General features: G+C 35.4%; 1 protein-coding gene across 2 annotated transcripts in view; it reads right to left on the reverse strand.

Moving 5' to 3' along the window:
• Nucleotides 1–617: 617 nt before the first annotated feature.
• LOC148951075 (uncharacterized) overlaps nucleotides 618–22836 on the reverse strand; it is a 102372-nt gene continuing 80153 nt past the window's right edge. For both annotated transcript variants that reach the window (XM_089090616.1, XM_089090615.1), the window contains exon 16: nucleotides 618–739. In XM_089090616.1, the coding sequence (XP_088946742.1) occupies nucleotides 718–739 (22 nt within the window). In that variant the 3' untranslated portion in view covers nucleotides 618–717. The remainder of the gene's footprint in view (nucleotides 740–22836) is intronic.

The raw sequence follows: 22836 nt of genomic DNA on the forward strand, positions 1-22836 counted from the left end.
GAAGCACGAAGTGTTAGTAATATATACTTTTTAGGCACCTTTTAAAAGTTGGAGGGAGGATTTTTAATGAGATTACGTAAAAATATATTTTTTAATTATACAGGCAACTAATGTCCCCTTTCCCCTTTAAGTGCGGCTTTTGATAGCAAAGGTTACGAAAAAGTTACGTTTTTAGGAGTTTGGACGTCACTGAAATTTTCGGTCTGGTGGAAACCCTGTTCAAAAGCCAGCGTAATTTAGGAAATCAAAGCGTCCCAGTTGTGTTAGGTGAAAATATGATTAAACGAAATTTCTAATAATTTATTTGCTCAGATTAACTCCTGATTTTGCCAAATTCAATTAGCACAATTATTTATTGATTCTTTCTTTGGAAGTCCTGCGCGTACTTTTTTTTACATCATTTTGATGAAATATTCTTATGATCAAAAATTCACAATATATAGAAAACAAAATGAATTTTAAACTTTGAAGATTTGATAATGATTATGCTATCAGAGGTAACGCTATAGCGTTGCTTTTTTTTTTTTTTTTTTTTATCAAAAATAGACTATAATATTGAAAAAATAAAAAATCATTTTCCAATGCATGTTTTAAATTCTTCTTCTTTTCTTTCTTTTATCCATTGGTATTTGGTCCTCCTTTCTGCGTTTCCTTTTCTTTTTCCATTTCTTAATAATAGGTTGGTGATACTTCACGTAATGGATAGAATGAAATCGGTTATTGTTTCCTTTTCGTACTCCTGAAAAAAAGAAAGAAAATCAATCCTGTTTCTTTCTTCTTTTGTTTTATCTAAGACTCCATGCTTATTTGTAATCTAATTTGTCCCTATTTCTCTATTATTCCTTTACTTTACTACCTATCTATCTTACCTCTTACTCGACGTTCCACAGCTTTCCACTTTTATAATTCCTCACATACATAATTTTTTTTCTCCTAGTACATTTTATCTACCTTTTTCCTAAAATCTTTTTTTTCATTCATACGATTCTCCATCCATTAAGCGTTGCTTATAGTAAAGACCATACGGCTCCAATGTTTTATTATTATTATTTATTTTTTCCCCAGAGGCACTTCATATGGAAGGGGTCGTCGTAAAACTTCAAAGGGGGCTCATTCAATTGGAATTCGAGAGTTCTAGTGCCCTTTTTAATAGTCGAGAGTGATTGGAGGGCAACTAGCCCCCCCCCACGCCCATCATTCCCCCAAACACATCAAATCGAAATTTTGAGATAGACATTTTGTTAAGCGTAGTTTATTTCCAGATAGAAAATATATTTTTGAGGATGACACTCCCCCAAAACCCTCTGGGCAAGGGTTTTAAGTTATGCCCTGGGGGCATATAAGGTTTTTATAGAAGGCGTTGTCGTAGAAACTTCAAAAAAGGCTCATTCGATTGGAAATTCAAAGGGCTAGTGCCCTTTTTAATAGTCGAAAGGGATTGGAGGGCAACAAGCCCTCCCCCCCCCCCACGCCCATCATTCCCCAAAACACATCCAATCAAAATTTTGAGATAGCCATTTTGTTCAGCGTAGTTGATTTTCGGATAGAAAATATGTTTTTGAAGAGGAAACTGCCCCAAAACCTTCAGGGCAAGGGTTTTAAGTTATGCCCTGGGGGCATATAAGGTTTTTTATAGAAGGAGTTGTCGTAGAAACTTCAAAAAGGGCTCATTCAATTGGAAATTCCAAGGGCTAGTGCCCATTTTAGTAGTTGAAAGTGATTGGAGGGCAACTAACTCCCCTCTCACGCCCACTTTTTCCCCAAACACATCCAATCAAAATTTTGAAAGAGCCATTTTATTAAACGTAGTTTTAAGTTCTAGAAATTAGGTCTTTGAGGATGACAACTCCCCCACAGCCCTCAGGACAAGGGTTGTAAGTTATGCCCTTGCGGCATATAAGGTTTTGTATAGACAACGTCATCGTAGAAACTTCAGAAAGGGCTCATTCGATTGGAAATTTAAATGGCTAGTTCCCTTTTTAATAGTTGAAAGTGATTCTAAGGCAACTGACACCCCTTCCAAGCCCACCATTTTCCCAAACACATCCAATCAAAATTTTGATATATCCATTTTGTTCAACGTAGATTCAACGTAGATTGTCCCTATTTCTCTATTATTCCTTTACTTTACTACCTATCTATCTTACCTCTTACTCGACGTTCCATAGCTTTCCACTTTTATAATTCCTCACATACATAATTTTTTTTTCTCCTAGTACATTTTACCTACCTTTTTCCTAAAATCTTTTTTTTCATTCATACGATTCTCCATCCATTAAGCGTTGCTTATAGTAAAGACCATACGGCTCCAATGTTTTATTATTATTATTTATTTTTTCCCCAGAGGCACTTCATATGGAAGGGGTCGTCGTAAAACTTCAAAGGGGGCTCATTCAATTGGAATTCGAGAGTTCTAGTGCCCTTTTTAATAGTCGAGAGTGATTGGAGGGCAACTAGCCCCCCCATGTCCATCATTCCCCCAAACACATCAAATCGAAATTTTGAGATAGTCATTTTGTTAAGGGTAGTTGATTTCCAGATAGAAAATATGTTTTTGAGGAGGACACTCCCCCACAGCTCTCAGGGCAAGGGTTTTAAGTTATGCCCTGGGGGCATATAAGGTTTTTATAGAAGGTGTTGTCTTAGAAACTTCAAAAAAGGCTCATTCGATTGGAAATTCAAAGGGCTAGTGCCCTTTTTAATAGTCGAAAGTGATTGGAGGGCAACAAGCCCTCCCCCCCACGCCCATCATTCCCCCAAACACATCCAATCAAAATTTTGAGATAGCCATTTTGTTCAGCGTAGTTGATTTTCGGACATAAAATATGTTTTCGAGGAGGACACTCCCCCACAACCTTCAGGGCAAGGGTTGTAAGTTTTGCACTGGGGGCATATAAGGTGTTTATAGAAAGTGTTGTAGCAGAAACTTCAAACCAGGTTCTTTCACTTGAAAATTCAAAAAACTAGTGTCCTTTTTAGTATTCGAAGGGGATTGGTGGGCAAATAGCTCCCTTCTTAAACCCAGCATTTCCACAAACAAATGCCATCAAAATTTTGAGAGAGCCATTTTATTAAACGTAGTTTTAAGTTCTAGAAATTAGGTCTTTGAGGATGACAACTCTCCCAAAGCCCTCAGGACAAGGGTTGTAAGTTATGCCCTTGGGGCATATAAGGTTTTGCATAGACAACGTCGTCGCAGAAACTTCAGAAACGGTTCATTCGATTGGAAATTTAAATGGCTAGTTCCCTTTTTAATAGTTGAAAGTGATTCTAAGGCAACTGACACCCTTTCCAAGCCCACCATTTTCCCAAACACATCCAATAAAAATTTTGATATAGCCATTTTGTTCAACGTAGATGAAATTTCTAGAAATTAAATGTTTGAGCAGGACACTCCCCCCACAGTCTTCAGGGGCAAGGGTTATAAGTTATGCCCTGGGAGAATATATGGGTTTTATGAAAGGAATGCTCGTATAAACTTCGGAAAGGGCTCATTTAATTGGAAATTGAAAGTTCTAATTCACTTTTTAAGCGTCAAAAGAGATTGGAGGGCACCTAGCCTTCTTTTTCCAAACCCATCTGATGAAAATTTTGAAGTAGACATTTTCTTAAAAATAGTTCAAAGGTCGGATAAGAAAAAATCCGGTGTCAATGCCCCCCCCCCCCACGCACCCTCTTTTCCCCAAGCCCATCAGATAAAAATTTTAAATATGGGTAAATATGGGTCTTATGGAAGATAAGCTCGTATTAACTTCAAATAGGGCTCATTTGATTGAAAATTGAAAGTTCTAGTTCACTTTTTAAGAGTCAAAAGAGATTGGAGGGCACCTAGCCTTCTTTTTCCAAACCCACATGATGAAAATTTGGAAGTAGACATTTTCTTAAAAATAGTTCAAAGGTCGGATAAGAAAAAATCCGGTGTCAATACCCCCCCCCCCCCACGCACCCTCTTTTCCCCAAGCCCATCCGATAAAATTTCCGATAAAATCCGAGCCATTTCATTAAAATAGTTCAAAGGTCAGCCGACACAGCCCCCCAGGGCCCGGGGGTAGGCGTTGTAAGTTATTCCCTGGGGGCATATATGGTTGTTATGGAATGGATACTCGTATAAACTTCCTAGAGGGCTCATTTGATTGGAAATTGAAAATTGTAATTTACTTTTTAAGAGTCAAAAGTGATTGAAGTGCAGCTAGCCTCCCCCTAAACTCCATTTTTTTTCCCAGAGGCACTTCATAAAGAAGGGGTCGTCGTATAAACTTCAAAGGGGCTCATTTGATTGGAAATCGAGAGTTCTAGTGCCCTTTTTAAGAGTCAAAAGTGATCGGAGGGCAACTGGCCCCCAAGCCCTTTTTCCCTAAATACATCTGATAAAAAATGTGAGGTAGCTATTTTGTTAAAAATAGTTCAAAGATCATATAACGAAAATTCCTTTACGTATAACCATTTCGTTAAAAATAGTTCAAAGGTCAGATAAGAAAAACTCCTGTGTCAACCCCCCCCCCCCCCGGGCTCGGTGCAGGCGTTATAAGTATTGCTTTAGGGGCATGTATGGTTCTTATGAAAGGTATGCTCGTATAAACTTCGGAGGGATCATATGATTTGAAATTGAAAGTTCTCGTTCACTTTTTAGGAGTCAAAAGAGGTCGGAGGTCAAATAGCCCCCCTCTCCACATCCTATTTTCCTCAAACCCATCCGATAAGAACTTTGAGAAAGCTATTTTTTCAAAATAGTTCAAAGGTCAGATAACAAAAACTCCGGTGTCGACACATCCCCCCAGGGCCCCAGGGCGAGTCAGGCATTGTAACCTATGTCCTGGGGCCGTATGTGGTTCTTATGAAAGGTATGCTCCCATAGACTTCAGAGAGGGTTCATTTGAATGGAAATTAAAAGTTGTAGTTCATATTCTCAGAGTGAAAAAAGAGCGGAGGGCAACTAGCCCTCCCACCATCCATGCCCTTGGGTTTATCGGATGGATAAACCCATCCGATAAAAATTTGAGGTTGCCATTTTTTTAAAAATAGTTCAACCATCAGATATAAAAATTCCGGGGTCAATACAGCCCCCCAGGACCCAGGGACAGGCCTTGCAAATTTGGCTCAGGGGATATATATGGTTCTTATAGAAGGGATACTCATATAAGCTTCAGAGAGGGCTCATTTGATGGAAAATAGAAAGTTCTAGTTCACTTTTAAAGAGTCAAAAGAGACCAAAGCTTAATTAGTCCCCCCACGCCCTTTTTCTCCAAACCCATCCGATAAAAATTTTGAGATAGCCATTTTGTTAAAAATAGTTAAAGCATCAGATAACAAAAACTCCGAGGTTGACTCAAACCCATGTTTTACTTTGATTTTGTTACTTTGATACCAGTTTTGATACTTTGATGACCATTTGATTTCTTTAAAAAAAGTTTGATTTTGAAATAAGAAATTTTTAAAAACTTTTAACTTTTTGCAATCAAAAACGAACAAAAATTAATTAAAAAAAACTTTCGGAAAAGTAAGTTTTTCAAAGAAAAGTAAAGGGCATTTTAATCTTAAGCTCAGCAGATACAAATACCTGTTAAAATTCAAACTCAAAACGACCAGAAATTACTAGTAAAAAATAAATGAAACCCAAAACGAACAGAAATTAAATAAACAATCATAGCAAAAAACATACAATAAGTAACAATATAAATGAATAAATAGATCTTAAAGCGAGTAATGCTAAGATGAATATGAAAATCAAGCTTAAAACGAAAAAAAATATTTTGCTATTGAAGTATAAATGAAACTTAAAACGAACAGAAATTAAATAAACAATTAATGCGAACAAAGATACAATAGATATTAATGTAAATGGATAAATAAATCTTAAAACGAGTGAAACTTAAATTGAATATGTAAATCAAGCCTGAATCGAATAAAAATAACTACAAACAAGAGTTTGGGTATCAGTAGTATCGTATCAATTAGTACCAAGACAGGTCGTATAAAGCGACCATAAACTCCCATATTATGGAGCCACGTTATATTTGGAACCATGGACGAGATTGTTTAATGCAAGCAGACAGGTTCCTGAGGTAACTCCCATTTTTTGGGGACAATCAGAGAAAGCGGAGGCTACTCCATTTACAGTAACTTGATTAGTAATTGGATTCAAATGTAAGGAGTGATTTTCATTGTACGTTATATTTGGAACCAGGGGCGAGATTGCGTAATGCAACCAGACAGGTTTCTGTGTCAACACCTGTTTTCTGGACAATTGCCTTTAGTTTGCTTAGGAATGCGTCGATGCTAATTAAAGAATAGGATGCTACACTAAGAATTGATTTAAGTTGAAAGTTGTAACATTTGCGTAAACTAATTCAATTTGCGAAAAAAGGTATAGCATTTGCATAACTAACTCAATTTGTGAAAAAAAGTATAGCACTTGCGAAAGGTATTGGACTGCATGAATGATCTTAATTGGCGATTGAATAATAGGGGGTGAAAAAGGTATAGCATTAACGAATTGGATTGTATGAATGATTTTAATTGGTGATTGAATAATAGGGGTGAGAATTATCTTAATTTGTGATTGGATTGTATGAAGATGCTAAGAACGGGTTAAACTAATTACCAGTTAAGGTAAGCCCGATGGAGTTGTTAACTCAGGCAATTTATTATAAATTTGGAATAGCATCAATCTATGGAAATGGTTAACGATGACAAGATGACCTTGTGAGTTGACCTAGCTTTATTTCTCTGATGTGTTCGGTATAATACACAAGTACCGTTTGAACAGTGTTGTCAATATAAAACATGCTCTAACATTATAGTATACTAAAAATTTTAGACTAATAGAGATGTAGATGCCAAGAATAGAATTTTAATAAAGAAATTCAGAACAATCCTTAGAAATCCTTGGAAATCAAGTAGTGAGGTGATTATGAGTATGAACCATCAAGGACCGTAAGCACCATTGACCCTAATCACCAAGGACCGCAACCTCAGAAGCCACCCCATACCCTCAAGCTCCAAGGGACCCCTCCCCCCCCCCAACTTTTTGGCCCCCTCCCCCCATTTTTTTATATACTTTTTTTGAAGTTTTTTTTTTTACTATACAAGGAACATGCTCAGATACGTAATAGATTTGACGCATACAAGAGACATTGGTATAACGTATTTAAAGGTTTATTGGACTTTTCTGTAAAATGATCAACAGCCAAGCTTTCGGCTATTAGCATTCCCTACGGTAGGTTTAATGATAGCATATGGGATTAATTACTATCAACTATACAAGGAATATGCTCAGATACGTAATAGATTTGACGCATACAAGAGACATTGGTATAAAGTATTTAAAGGTTTATTGGACTTTTCCGTAAAATGGTCAACAGCAAAGCTTTCGGCTATTAGCATTCGACGGTAGGTTTAATGATAGCATATGGTATTAATTACTATCGACTGTACAAGGAATATACTCATTTCGCCAAAACCCATTTTCTGGACCATTGCCTTTAGTCAAAACTAGTTTTCTTAGGAACGCGTCGCGGGTAATTGAAGAATGTGGAATGGGATCCAATAGTCGGAATTGTTTTAAGTTGAAAGTAAATCGGGTGGTGAGATGATTATAGGTTTGAAGCATCAATGATCGCAACCATCAATGACCCTAACCACCAAGGACCTCAACGTCCAAAGGTCCCCTACCCCCAACCTCCAAGGGGCCCCTTCCCCAAACTTTTTAGCCCCCTCCCCCCATTTTTTTGTATACTTTTTTTGAAGTTTTTTTTGTATTAAAGTTTTTTTAAATTTTTTTAACATGGTATTTTTTCAACTTTTTTTTACATCTCTTAGAATGACATGAAACATACATAAAACATGAAAAATTCACACTTAATATTTTCGAAACTCAAAATGAGAATGGTATAGATACGTTAGTCATGACTTTTACTATTAGAAAAATAAGGTTTGTAGTAGCACTTTTTTTGAATTGAATTTTTTTTTGACTTCGAAATTATTCAACTTTTTTTGAAGCATTTTAAGAAAGTGTGCTCGTATGATAGTGTTATTGTAGCATTGAATGCTGACAAGGAGAAGTATTTAAACTATGAAATAAGTACAAGTGGTAGCACTATCGGAAACGTATGCATGCATTGTCATGACAGTAAGGAACTAAATTTCTTTGGAGCACCAAGAAAATTCAACTCTTATGATGGTGGATATGCGAGATTGAGATCTCCGGAGATGATTGCACTCAAAGAGAATGCCAACCTAAAAATAATAGTTGATGAAGAGGGTCATCTTCTTGCTAGTGCTTGTGGTAAAATGTTACCCAGTGTTAAATCATATCGTCAGCTTTCGGGTATTAGCATTCAAATGAAAGAAAAGAGGAAGAGAAAGGCCTACTCTTCTACTAATATCATAAACCATATCTTGTCTAGGTGCCGAAACTGTTACCTGTGTAAAAATAATTTTGTAATAGACAGTGAAATTGCTGGAAAAATAAAAAGGGCATTGGGGGAAAATATCACTAAGGAATATAAAGATGAATCGATGAAAAACAAAGTGCAAGCAAACGTTATTACCATTGATCAAACAGTCAATGAACCAAATAATACCATAGACGAAACGCATATTGAACCTGTCGGTGACACACCAGTAAAAATTGTGTATGACTCAAAATGGAATAATAATTATTCTACTGATTACGAACTAAGAGAAGACAAGAGCTAAAATATCAAGAGAGAACATGGTGAACTATTTTATGGAACAGATTCAAAATGTCCAAAGTTGATCATTGATATTAATAATGTATCATAATATATTTTTTGTATTAACATTCTTCATGACATTATTTCATTAAAAATATATTGTGCATTACATTGTTATGTGTTCATTATTTTTAGAGTATGCTACCATATCAAACGTTTAGAATGTCTATTAAAATATCGGATATGTAAGAAAAGGAATTTGCATACATCATATGTCGGCTAGATAGATTAACATAGAGAAAATCTAAGTATAAGAATGAATAAATTCTCTATCAACATCTATTAACAGATACATGGGATAGCATTGATATAATCTCAGTATCATAGCGAATAAATTTTTTCTATCAGCATCTTTATCGGATACAACGGATAAAATTGAGAAAATCTAAGCATCAGAATAAATAAATTCTTTATCAATATCATTTGACAGTGTCAGAATGAATAAATTCTCTATCAACATCTATTGTCAGATACATGGGATAACATTGACAAAATCTCAGTATCAGAGTGAATAAATTTTTTCTATCAGCATCTTTATCGGATACAACGGATAAAATTGAGAAAATCTAATCATCAGAATAAAAAAATTCTTTATCAATTTAATTTGACAGATACGTTTGGTAGTGTCAGAGTAAATAAATTCTTTATCCTTTTATTTTGTCAGATATAACTGAGAAAACCGAGAAATCTGAGCATCAGAGCGAATAAATTCTTTATCAATGTCTTTTGACCAATACGTTTGATAACACTGACCAAATCTAAGTATCATAGTGAATAAACTCTATATCAACTTCTTCTCTCAGAACCATCAGATAACATTCACGAAATCTAAGTACAAGAGTGAATAAATTCTTTATCAACATGCTTTGTCAGATATGCTTGATAAAATTGAGAAAATCTAAGTATCATAGTGAATAAATTCTTTATCAATGTCTTTTGACAGATACGTTTGATAACACTGACAGAATTTAAGTATCAAATTGAACAAATTCTTTATTAACATTCTTTATCGATACCAATTGTCGGATACGTTGGATAACATTTACAAAATCTATTTATTACAATGAATAAATTCTTTATCATCACCCGTTGTCGGATATGTCATTATGAAAAAATTGTAAGTAAGTAACAAACTCTTTCTTTAATTCACCTCTTGGACACAATACAGAAATTTCATTCAAGAAATTATGAAAAAATTGTAATTTCCAGGCTTCATTTGCATGCAATAGATATCGAGAGCTCTATGACTCATCCCCGCAATGAATTCTACAGGTTTTATGACTCCTCCCCACAATGAATTCAGATGGTTTTAGGACTCATCCGCCTAGCCATAGCTCCATTCAACCTTGAGCAAAGGTATAAAAGTTTGATAAAGTACTTCTCTACTTAAATACTACATTAATAGCTTCCAGGATGATAGGAATGTATGACAAAGAATATATCGGTTTGAAGAAATCATCTTATGGTGTTATATTTGAATGTGCATTTTTATTATTGTCTATAGAACTCGAAGAAATTGACTGTTATCATTGGATAGTTAACTATAATATGTTTGAGCATGATAAAAGCTTGTGGAGTACTACATTACGCCGTATAAACAGAATGGGATTCTACGATAGTGATTACAACATTTAATAAAAGTGGTCAGGAACTGAGAAATGTTCAGGAGTAAGTCAGTGAAATTTGCAGCTTTTTCGAGGTTGAAGCACTCTACGTAAAGGGTAATGTAACTACAGATAAAGTTTTAATTCAAAAGTGTGACCCTAGGATTCCACTTTTCAATCTAGAAGAATTTAAGTGTCCTAAATTTGAAGGGGCTTATCACCGTGCTGAAGACGAGGTTAGGTTCTTCGCGCAGTGGATACCTAAGGACATACCTGATCGCGATAAGTGTATAAGACACGGTAAAACCTATTTTATATCATGGGATCCTCGTTTCTGGATGCTTAACAGTGAACTTTAAGTACTATTTTTATGTAAATGCGTGTTTTTTTCAAAAAATCTTTTAATATGTTTAAGCAATAAATATCTTTAAGCTTAACCCGTCTTTATTCTTTAGAATAGTTCTATTCATTCATTAAAGTATGAAAAAATTATAAGTAAGTAACAAACTCTTTCCTGAAGTCACCTCTCGGATACACGATGCAGAAATTTCATTCAAGAAATAATGACAAAATTCTAAATAAGTAACAATCTCTTTCTTGAATTCACCTCTTGGATACACAATACGGAAATTTCATTCAAGAAATTATAAAAAAAAAATTGTAAGTAAGTAACAAACTCTTTATTGATTTCACCTCTTGGATACAAAATACAGATATTTCATTCAAGAAATTATGAAAAAATTGCAAGTAAGTAACAAACTCTTTATTGTTTTCACCTGTTAGATACACAATGTGGAAATTTCATTCAAGAAATTATGAAAAAATTGTAAGTAAGCAACAAACTCTTTCTTCAAGTCACTTCTTGGATACACAATACGGAAATTTCATTCAAGAAATTATAATAAAATTGTATGTAAGTAACAAATTCTTTCTTGAATTCGCATCTTGGATACAAAATACAGAAATTTCATTCAAGAAATTATGAAAAAATTGTAAGTAAGTAACAAATTCTTTCTTGAATTCGCCGTTTGGATGCACAATACAGAAATTTAATTCAGGAAATTGAAAAAAAAATGTAAACAAACTCTTTTTTGAATTCGCTTCCTGGACAGATAATACAGCAATTTCACTCAAGAAATTATGAAAAAATTGTAAGTAAGTAATTAACTCTTTCTTGAATTCTCCTCCTGGATACACAATACAAACATTTCATTCAATAAACTATAAAAAAATTGTAATTAAGTAACAAACTTCTTATTGAATTCACCTCTTGAATATACAGTAGAGATACTTCATTCAAGAAATAATAAAAAAATTGGCAGTAAGTAACAAACTCTTTATTGTTTTCACCTCTTGGATACACAATACGGAAATTTCATTCAAGAAATTATGAAAAAATTGTAAGTAAGTAACAAACTCTTTCTTGAAGTCACCTCTTGAATACACAATGAAGAAATTTCATTCAAGAAATAGATTGGCGCACTTAGAGTGGCGCATCGCTCAAAGTGAACCCAAATAAACCTATCTTTTTTCATGTCTCTCTCACTATGACTGTGTGTCTGGGCGGGGGTGCTGCCATTTATAACCAGTCTAACCTAAATTCAACGCAACTTGTGTCTGATTAGGTGTGCTGACATCTATAACAAAATGAAATATGCTTGCGGCTGTACCAATCGTACTCTATGCGTCACGATAAGCAAACCTAAATGAACCTAGCTTTTTGCTTGTCTCTCTCACTAGGCTACTGAGGCGAATTCAAGAAATTGTTTGTTACTTACCTACTTACTTACAATTTTTTTTCATAGTTTCTTGAATGAAATTTCTGTATTGTGTATTCAAGAGGTGAATTCAAAAAGAGTTTGTTACTTACTTACAATTCTTTTCATAATTTTATAAATGAAATTTCTGCAATGCGTATCCAAGAGGTGAATTCAAGAATGAGCTTGTTACTTACCTACAATTTTTTCATGATTTCATTATTGAAATTACTGTATTGTGTATCCAAGAGACAAATTCAAGAAAGAGTTTGTTACCTACTTACAGTTTTTCATAATTTCTTGAACGAGATGTCTGTATTGTGCATCCAAGAGGTGAATTCAAGAAAAAGTTTGATACTTAGTTAATTTTTTTTATAATTTCTTAAATGAAATGTCTGTCATGTCTATCCAAGAGGTGAATTCAAGAAGGAGTTTATTACTTACTTACAAGTTTTCATAATTTCTTCAATGAAATCTCTGTATTGTGTACGCAAGAGGCTAATTCAGGAAAGAGTTTGTCACTTCCATAACATGTTCTCATAATTTTTTGAATGGAATTTCTGTATTTCGTATCTAAGAGGCAAATTCAGGAAAGAGTTTTTACTTACTTACTTACAATTTTTTCATAATTTCTTGAATGAAATTTCCGTGTTGTATATCCAAGAGGTGAATTCAAAAAAGAGTTTGACACTTACTTACAATTTTTTTATAACTTCTTGAATGAAATGTCTGTATTGTGTATCCATGAGGAGAAATCAAGAAGGAGTTTGTTACTTAATTACAATTTTTTTCATAATCTATTGAATGAAATCGCTCTATTGTGTGTCCAGGAAGCGAATTCATGGAATAGTTTGTTAACAATTTTTTTTCATAATTTCCTGAATTTAATTTCTGTATTATGCATCCAAACGGTGAATTCAAGAAAGAATTTGTTACTTACTTACAATTTTGTCATAATTTCTTGAATGAAATATCTGTATTGTGTATCCAGGAGGCGAAATCAAGAAAGAATTTGTTACTTACAATCTTTTTATAATTTCTTGAAAGAAATTTTCACATTATGTTTCCTAAAAGTGACGTAAAGAAAGTGTTTATTACTTACTCAGAATCTTTAACAAACTATTGAATAATACGCTCGTATTTGGTAACCAATAGGGAAAAACAATAATTAATATCTTAGTGACTTACAATTTGTTCAGATGTTCATTAGGTATATATCTATATTGTGTATCAAAGAGGGGAATTCAATAAAGAGTTTGTTACTTACTTACAATTTTTTTTTTATAATTTCTTGAATGAAATTTCCGTATTGTGTATCCAAGAGGTGAATTCAAGAAAGAGATTGTTACTTATTTAGAATTTTGTCATTATTTCTTGAATGAAATTTCTGCATCGTATATCCGAGAGGTGACTTCAAGAAAGAATTTGTTACTTACTTATAATTATTTCGAGAAGCAGTAGCAGTAGATAAAAAAGGGTGTAGATTAGTAATCCTAAAAAAAAAATGTGAGGTTAGGTAATAGTCAGGTAGTAGTAGTGGTAGTAATAGGAAGAGGAGTAGAAATAGTCGTAGTAGTAGTGGTTAGATTTGAGAAATATAGTCAATAGTAGCAGTAGTGGTAGCAGGAGGATGAATATAAATAAAGTATAACTAAATAGTGGCCAGGTTAGGCTATATACTTTCAGTAGTAGTAGTATTAACAGTAGTTTTGTAAATGCTTCTTTCCTTCCACTTCTATAGCAGCATTTAATGGCTAATTAAAAAGACTGCTAAATCTAGTTCCTTCTGAAATCAACAAGGCCATAATATTTCATATTAACTTTTGGCAAAAAATAACATCTTCGTTTAACTAAATCCTCGTATACATTATGATGCAACATACATATTTCTCCTTTGTGTAATATATATTATCGTGGAGGTAGCTACTAGTATCAGCTGCACTCAAAATTGCCCTAATGGTTCAAACTTAAGGCATTAAGTTATTTTTTAGATATTGATTCTACGTCTGCAGAAAGAAAAATATATAAAAAGCATAGGCCAAGTTATACATTATATTATGGAATTACTGATTAACTTTACAATAATCGCTAACTCTCTTCTTTTCTTAGTTTGTCTGGTTATGTGGCTAGGTGTAGGTTAAGCAGATAATTAAATAAGCAACCACAAACTTATCCATAAACAGTGCAAAATTAACTCAAGCCAGAACCTTCAAAAATTGTCTAGACGTGATTAATATTCACTCACGGTTTTTTTACTGTAAAACTTTATTTTAACAGTTTTTTTCCGTCTGGCTAAAAAGAAATATAGAATATAGTAAGAAAAATGGTACTCGTTTAAAGGAACATGTGATTGAGGAATTGTGTGAACGGTTTGACATTCAAGAAGGCAGTATGCCTTCAAGAACACCTTCTGACTTCTTCCAGTTTTAACGTGTTAACAAGAAATCGTAATCATTCCATTTTTACAACTAATGCTAGGGTCACTTTTGATAGACCTTCTAGAGGCCTCACGTGCATTGTTAAGAATAACCTTAGTTTTATCTCTCCAGTGTGTTTTCATAGTGATAATTCTATCCTTGCAGTTCGGTTTGGTAATACTGTGCTGATAAATGTATATCTTCTGTGTAACAAAAAAACTATTTCCGCATTAGACGCGTATACGAAAGCCTCGGCAAATCTTAAGGCTATTCTTGCGTCTGTTGTATCGGGTGGTTATGATTTCATAGTGGTTGGTGACTTCAACTATAATCGTGACCTTGATAACTCAATCACAGATGCCCGAAATTCTTTTGACAGTGCGGAAGTGAATCTGCCTAGTAATAATGACATCGCTGCTAAGATACGCAAATGTGCTAATGTAATTTTGGCAGATTTTTGCAAATTTGGAGATATGATATTTTGGACATGATCGTGCTCCAAGCAAGCTGCTGCAAAAAAGTATTCCTGATAATAGTGTTATAAAACATAACAAGTTTTTCAAGCAAGGAAATTGCAAATTAAGTCCAAAGTGCCCTTATAATCATGGATCTATTACTCATAACGAAATGAAGCTAATCCAAGAGTTTGTTCCCATTTTTATATAACAAGTGCCACCAAAAGAAGTGCTCGTTATTGCATTTGTGACGTTACCTCACTGGCAAGTGTACTAAAGTAAAGTGTAATTTTGACCACATTCCTTTATGTCAATTCAGGGGTGGATCCAGGATTTTTTTTAGGGAGGGGGGCGCAAAATAGGTTGATCCGATAAACTGGCGTTAGGAGAAGGTTTAGCCTAATTAACGCAATCTTGCGGTAATTAAGTAAATTACACTACTTTAGACTACCTTAGGGGGGCGCCCCCTGGATCTCCCACTGTGTCAGTTAGGATGAAGTGGGCGTTGCTTCGGGTGTGGTAACCTGCATATCTTTGTCCACTCTTCCCTTTTGAAAAAAAAAATCAAGCTGCAAACAAAAACCAAATGTAGAAACTTGGGTAGTCCCAGCTGTTACCGGACAAGGATTCCACACAGGAAAACCCTTTTCTTAGGCAGCATTACGGATCCCATTTCTCCCTGATTAAATACCCCTCATTACCTTTCCCCCTATTCATGGGCGCCCATATGGGGGAGGGGGGCAGGGGGCTCCCGCCCCCTGGCTGAATTATGCCGCCTTTATTTTTATATTTTGTTCTTAGATTCCTATTATATAGAATTAAAAGGACCAATTAAATGAGGTTTGCCCCCCCCCCCCTGGAATTCAGCTTATGGGCGCCCATGCCCCTATTTGATACAAAGCAACACGCCCCAGGAATCAGGTCGTCTTGGGGGGGGGGGGGAATACCCCCAATAATATGGAGAAAAAAAAATAATTATATATCCCATACCCCTTGACTATCCAGATATGGACCCCTCTTGCCCCCCCCCCCAATAAAATGCTGGAGATTCGACACTGCCACGAATCCACCCCCCGAAACGCCGCTCCAACCCAGAAATTTACTCACGACCAGTAAAATCACCATCACAGATATTACTGCACCCAAACCTTCCCACAATCCTCTCTTACTTATATCCCTCCCAGACACAAACCCCCTTGCATACCCGATCCGCTCCATGCACCCAAGATGTTGTCGACCAGTTCGGGCCTCCAACCGTTATTTGCCAAAGTAAATCCGACCTCCCTCCTCTCAGACAGTTCCCACTCCACTTCCCTTTCCCAGAACCTTCTTGCCTTCCCATCTCCCCCTTTACTCCCCATTAAAAATCCCCCCAATTGGACTCCTTCTTACCCTATCACCCCGAAACCCCATCTCCAGCATTTTCGTTTTATCCCTCGTGCCTACCCTGTCAATGTGACTCAGTTTTGAGACTTTTTGCATTAATAATTGCCGTGTAATAAATCCTAATTGTTCTGACTTCCCGTCAACTGAAAACAAGTTGCACCTTCCTCATCCTGCTTCGTCTGTATCCTTGCACGTCCTCCTAAATCTTCAATGTAAATCCTTCCCTTACCCTACTTCTTCAAAGCACCATAATATTAAATTAAAACCTCTCCCAGGAATTTCTCAAACTCATCGGGTCTTCTTGTCTTGTTTTCCCAATCGCTTTGTTTTTCCTAAACTTTTAGTTACTAAGTCAGAAAGTCTTAATTTTGAAAAGCTTACCGAACTCAAGGTGCTTTCAGAATAAAATCAAATAGATATTATAGCTATTATTGAAGTACAGTCTCACGACCCACGGTCCCTGCGCCTGACAAATTATTCAGAGTTTATTAAACTCCGTCCTTTAGACCACCCATTCGGAATGAAATGTGGCGGTGTTTTGTTCTTTGCTAAGAGCCACCTTTCCTCAAAGGTTATTCAAGTCCCTAGTTTATCCGAGTATGATGAAATCCTCTGGCTAAATATTAGACCAAAAGTACTCCCTCGTTCATTTAATATTATTGCAATAGCTGTTTCCTATTACTCTAAAAATCAAAATATCGATTCAAAACATAAATGCATCCAGCAATTGCAGACAAGTGCTGATTTTGTTATTTCTAAGTATCCCAATGCTGGCCTTTTTTTAGTTGATGTTGCCAACGAGCTTAAAATGGATTCTTTTTGCTCCTCACTTAAAGTAAAGCAAACTGTTAAAATACCAACTACTCCGGGAAATACCTCTCTTTATGTTGTTTTAACTAATATGTATAATTTTTACAGCCCTCCCTCAGCTTTGCCCCCATTGGGTGGGAGTTATCATCTTTCGATTCTTTTATCCCTCTTTTCAAATTTTAAGCATTCTTTCTCAATATCTTATGGCGCTTACCACCCTCTTCAAAATTCTGGTCTTCTTTCTTTTGGTATGTGGCTGAATATTGAAGATTGGTCTGATATTTACAGTTTAAAAAATCTTGATGAGAAAATGGCAACTTTTCACAGAAAGCTAATTGATAGATATCAAATTTGTTTCCCAGAAAAAAAAATTAAAACGTTCTCCAGTGAAAGACCCTTTATTAATCAAACAATAAAAACACTAGTTAAAACCAAATTGAAGCTTTTCAGAAATGGTAAACCGGATGAAGCCAATAAACCAAGAAAATCAATTAAAAGAGAAATTCGAAAATTGGCTCGATCGTCATACAAAAGTTAGGTCAAAGAATTGTTCACTAATAAACCAAAAATTGATATTCAGAGATTAAAAAGCTATGTAGCAAGAAGTTTGAGCAGCTTAACTTCAATCTACCCGAGTCCCCAGATGTTACTGCCAATAATCTAAATAAATTTCTCGCTTCATCATTGTCCAGAGCCTTCTAGCATTGTCTGATCAATTACCAACAGGAGCCTTCCCCTTCTTTTCCCTCTGTTTCTCCGTCTGATGGAAAGAAGAATTGAAAAACTAAGAAAAACAAGTGTTTGTCCTTTGGATATCCCGTTTCCTCTCATTAGTGCCTTCAGTGACTTCCTTTCAAAGCCCTTGTCCGTCCTGTTTAAAGAGATTACCGAGTCTGGGCAAATTCCAACAATTTAGAAACAGGGTTTCATAACCCATTTGAAAAAGAAAAACAGAAAGCCTACTTTTGAAGGCGTTCGTCCTATTACTCTTACTCCTATTTTCTCGAAACTCTATTAAGGATTCCTTACAGATTGGCTAAAGCTAAAATCCGTACACGAGGTGGTCCGGACACTACCTCGTTTCTCTTATAGACCAAATCGGAAAAATGCTCGAAAAACCTAATTCCTGGCTACGTTTAATTTTAATTGACCTTCAAAAAGCATTTGACCCTGTTAAAACTCGTCAGCGAATTCAATATTGATCCCTTACTGGAAAAATTGGTTGCCTCCTTCTTACAAATAGAAACGCAGGTTGTCAAATACCAGAATCATTATTTAAATCCTCTCTCTGTCCACACTGGCCTACCCCAAGGTACTCTCCTAGGTCCTCTCCTTTTTTCAGTCATGATTAACAGCCTCGCGAAGGAATTTCCTGACCAATGGAAATTTGTTGATGACCTAAAGGTTGTTGAAACTTACTTCAGAAATTTAATAAGCAACCCTATGAGTATCCTCACGTAAATTGGAGATGATGCCTCGGACTTAGACATGACAGTGAGCCCCTCTAAGTCCATGATAATGCCGATTTGTTTCCTCAAATCCTCGCCCTGTTTGCTTAATCCTATCCCTCCTGAAATTTCTGTGTCCTCCTTTAAATTACTTGGCGTCATAATTTCTTCAAATTTGAAGTGGGATACACATGTCAATGATATCATCCATAGAGCTAATGTGTTTATCGCCCTCCTTAAGCTCCTAAATAAATTTAGCATCCCCCCTTCCCATTCCATAAGGATTTACACGCCTTTTGTCCACCCCCATCTCGAATATGCTTGTCCAGTTTGGCACCCTGGTATCTCGCGAAGAATCGAAAAAATTTTAATCAATGCAAAACAGAGCCATGCGAATAATTTTCAAAGAAGGTAATGTGCCATACTCTCTGCTCCTTAGAAAAGCTAGTTTGGAAATCTTTGAGCGCAGGACGGTTTCGTGGTGCCTCCGTTTAGCAAAAAAAAAATGCAATAGCAAACCCTCAGACAGCAAGTATTTTCCCCAAACGTCACTCCCCATCCAGATTACGGCCGCCTCGAACTGTTTCTCTGTTCATCCCTATTTTGTCCCCTATACGCTGCGTTACTTCCAGATATGAAAAAAACTTTTGTCCCCTTCATTACAGTAAAAATGAATAAAATATTCCGCTACTGTATCCCTTTTTTATTGGATGATGGTGCTGCCCAGGTGCTTATTTTGCCCCCCCCCCCACTCTTTTTCAGTGTCCCTTTTAATTTTTATATATATTTATATTTCGTTCTCTTTTTTGGTGCTTATTCGTTTATTTTTGCCCCCTCTTGTTTTTACCAGTTTGTATATTCTTAACTGTTTATTGACCTTATACAGTTAAATTATTGACACTTTTTTAGTGCCCCTTTTAATTTTTATATATATTTATATCTTGTTCGTTTTTGTATTGATTCGTTTATTTTGCCCCCCCCCCTCCTTTTTTTAACATTCTTTTAAATTTTTCTTACCACTATTTTTTTAAGTTTAGTTTGACCAGTTTTTAACTTTCAATTGACTATTTACAGTTAAATTATTGGCTCACAAATATTTATTAATTCTGATTTTTCTTTTTCGTTGTTGTTTTTGCATTTTGCCAGTTTTCTTGTAATCATATGATTTGTCGACTCCAAAGTCTGAATTCGGCCCTTTGTGGGCTTGTGATAGTGATTTTTTTTTTCCAAATAAATATTTTATCTTCACAAACGGAGTGTTTCAAGTTCCCATCCTGCACCACAGTGAAGAGCGAACTACAGCCGATAGTAACCAGAAGGTTTAGAAACGTGTTTTGATAGAAAATTTTTTTTATTGAGAAACTGTCTTGTTTACATGTAATTAAGAAATGACAACAATAACATAGGTTCGCCTTAATGGCAGAAGTTTATTGCGAAAAACAAATTTTTGAGAATGTTGAAAAAAGGAGGCTGAAACTCCTTAGAAATGGTGGCAGGTCAAATATACAGGGATACCACAAGATCATAGATAGATGTTTAATGGTTCATTTAAAAGCGACTGCTCATATATATGCGCGTTTTGTTAATTCGTCTTGATCGCACTAGAATAAAACGAAAGTTTGATAATGTTGTTTTTTTTTTTACTTGTATTTTCGTATTGTAATCTGCATGCTATGAATGACGATGATAGCATGCTGAAATACTCTGTACATAGAATTAATTTTTGTAGGTAATTTAAGTTTAATTTGCTAAGACGATAGGTTTTAATACATTGATGTTGGAAAGATGAAGCCAAACACAGAGTAAAGGCCTCCATATTGCCAGTGGCATCAGCTCGCGAAAACATGGGGAGGGGCATGTAATTTCAAATCCAGGAGAGAGGGACAATCTCGTTCTTCTTCAATTTACACAATGGAAATCTAAAAAAGGGCATGCCCAGGAAAATACCGAGAAAAAAAAAAAATCTAAATCTAAATTGGGGAAAATGTAGAGGAACCACTGCCCCCATATCTTCTCCTAACTGACGCCACTACACACAGTGCTTGTATATAATTCATTCTTCATTAAATTGTGGATGATACCGCAAACATGATGCTTACAAAGCTGATGCTTGTAAGCAAGCGTTTTGCATAAATGCTTTATGACAACACCATCGTAGTCATATACAAAACCAAAAAAGGACTTTTGTCTAGCGCTAGGGGGGTATTGTAGCATCCTGGGAGTATTGAAATGAGTAATCAGTTTTCACAGTTGGGGTTTTTACTTGCCAACCCCGTCAAGGGGTGAATACCCCTTGTTATGAATAATAGTTGGTCACTGCTTTTGAAATCAAATACAGACATGCCATTTGGGGGCTATTTAGACACTTGCTCCCCTGATTTTGGAAAGTTTTCGAAGTGTGCGCATTTGCACGATGGTACTTTTCTCTTCTAGCTTTTAAAATACTTTAAGATTTTAAAATACATAAAAATTGCAATCTATGAGTTTGGATGACTGTCGTTATGATTCAGAAAATTATCCGAAAAAAAAAAGAACAAGCTATTCCGTAGATCAGGAATAGCTTGCATTTATGTACTCTATTATTATTGTAAAGGATAAGTATCACCTGTGCTATGCACAGAAAAATACTTACCCGACAAGTCACTTGAGCCGTCCTGGTAAGCCGGTTGAAATCCTGGTGTTTATTTGGTTTGAAACGGGGGTTATTCGGTTTGAAACAGTGGTGTGAATCTTCAAGCTCAGCGAGAGTTGACCCAGTTATAAATGGGTATCTGTATGAATCTATGCAAGGTAAATAGGAAGGGTGTACGAAAGCACAGGATGGTTACCCAACCCCCTCCCAACATCACACTTCCTGGCTAAAGAGCCATGAAACAGGGATCAGCACCACCGGTAGGGACTGTAGAGTCAAGTGCCGTATTCTTAACTTCGCTTACTTATAAGCAGAAATACCGTACCGTCCTTCACTAGTGAAGATGGTAGCACACAAATTTTCAGAAATTTTCTTTAGAAAGTGTGGAGGAAAATATGCAGGTAATAGAGAATTATGTGCGACATTAAAATCTAAAACAATTAATTGTACATGATGGGTTGCTGTTCCTCTGACCCCCACTCGTTATGCTATAGTTTGCCCCCCCCCCCCGAAGAAAAAATCAAGAACGAATGTTCTGTATCACATAACGTTACAAGAGGTTTTATTTTTTCGCAATACCTCAAGGATTGGGTGGCGTATTTATTCGTATTTGATTTAACCAGTAACATTTCTAGTATGAATTTTTTGCAAAGCAATCGGCGAACAAACACTTGCAACTACCAACTAGCTATATTTTTTGTAATCTAAAATGATTTCCGTAAAGATTAGTCAAGCTTAAGGGTAAAACTTTGTTTTAGGATGACAACATTGGGGGAAAAGGGAGCGGCAGCCCTCTTTAAATACAGTGCAACTTCTGCTAGTTTCAATGTCGCTCTTAACTGTTATTTTAAAAAAAATTGTTAGAGATGTAAGCTTTAAGCTTAGAAAAGAATATATCATCAAAGCTAATGAAAGGAACTTCGGGTTATATCTTTTTATTTTGACTCTCGCCTGTAGTGTAAGGTCTCAGTCTTCTCACACCGTAATTTAAAATAATTTTATTACCTTCGGCTTCCTCACGAATTCCATGATCCATCCCGACTATAAACTCCGGTTTGCGGAAAGTTCTTAATTCAATTCCTATCAAATTAGATATTTCATTGTTGCGTGAAGTTAGGTCACCTTTAATTTAGAAGTCACACTTCATGAATAAGTATTAGAACACATTAAAACAACCTTAAAATATTTCCAAATGTTTTCTTCTGCTTTAGAATATGACTAACTTTATAAAAGCCATTTTCACTTGGAGAAAAATGTATTCAAGTTAAGTGCCGTCTGGCCGTGGAAGCACGGCCGGTTCGGCCGTGGAAATACACTGAAATTCCATTTTATCAATACTTTTTTCAATATGGCTCCAAAATAATGTCAACAACTTTAAAAACAGAGTCAGAAACTTAATTTTTATTTTTGTTTGTATATTACAAAATGTCGATCGGCTTCGGCTGTCTCAGGTAAACCAAAATGAAAAATAGACCAAATATTACATGGTCACTAAAAATCAATTCTACTTTCAGTATTTCAAGTTGGTATCTAGAAAACTAAGGGAAACCGATAATATTCGAAAAAAAACATCTCAATAAACCCATTTTTAA

This window comes from Artemia sp. Qi Xiang Cuo, chromosome 6, assembly GCF_049724085.1.
Source record: "Artemia sp. Qi Xiang Cuo chromosome 6, ASM4972408v1, whole genome shotgun sequence".
Taxonomy (NCBI): Eukaryota; Metazoa; Arthropoda; class Branchiopoda; order Anostraca; family Artemiidae; genus Artemia; species Artemia sp. Qi Xiang Cuo.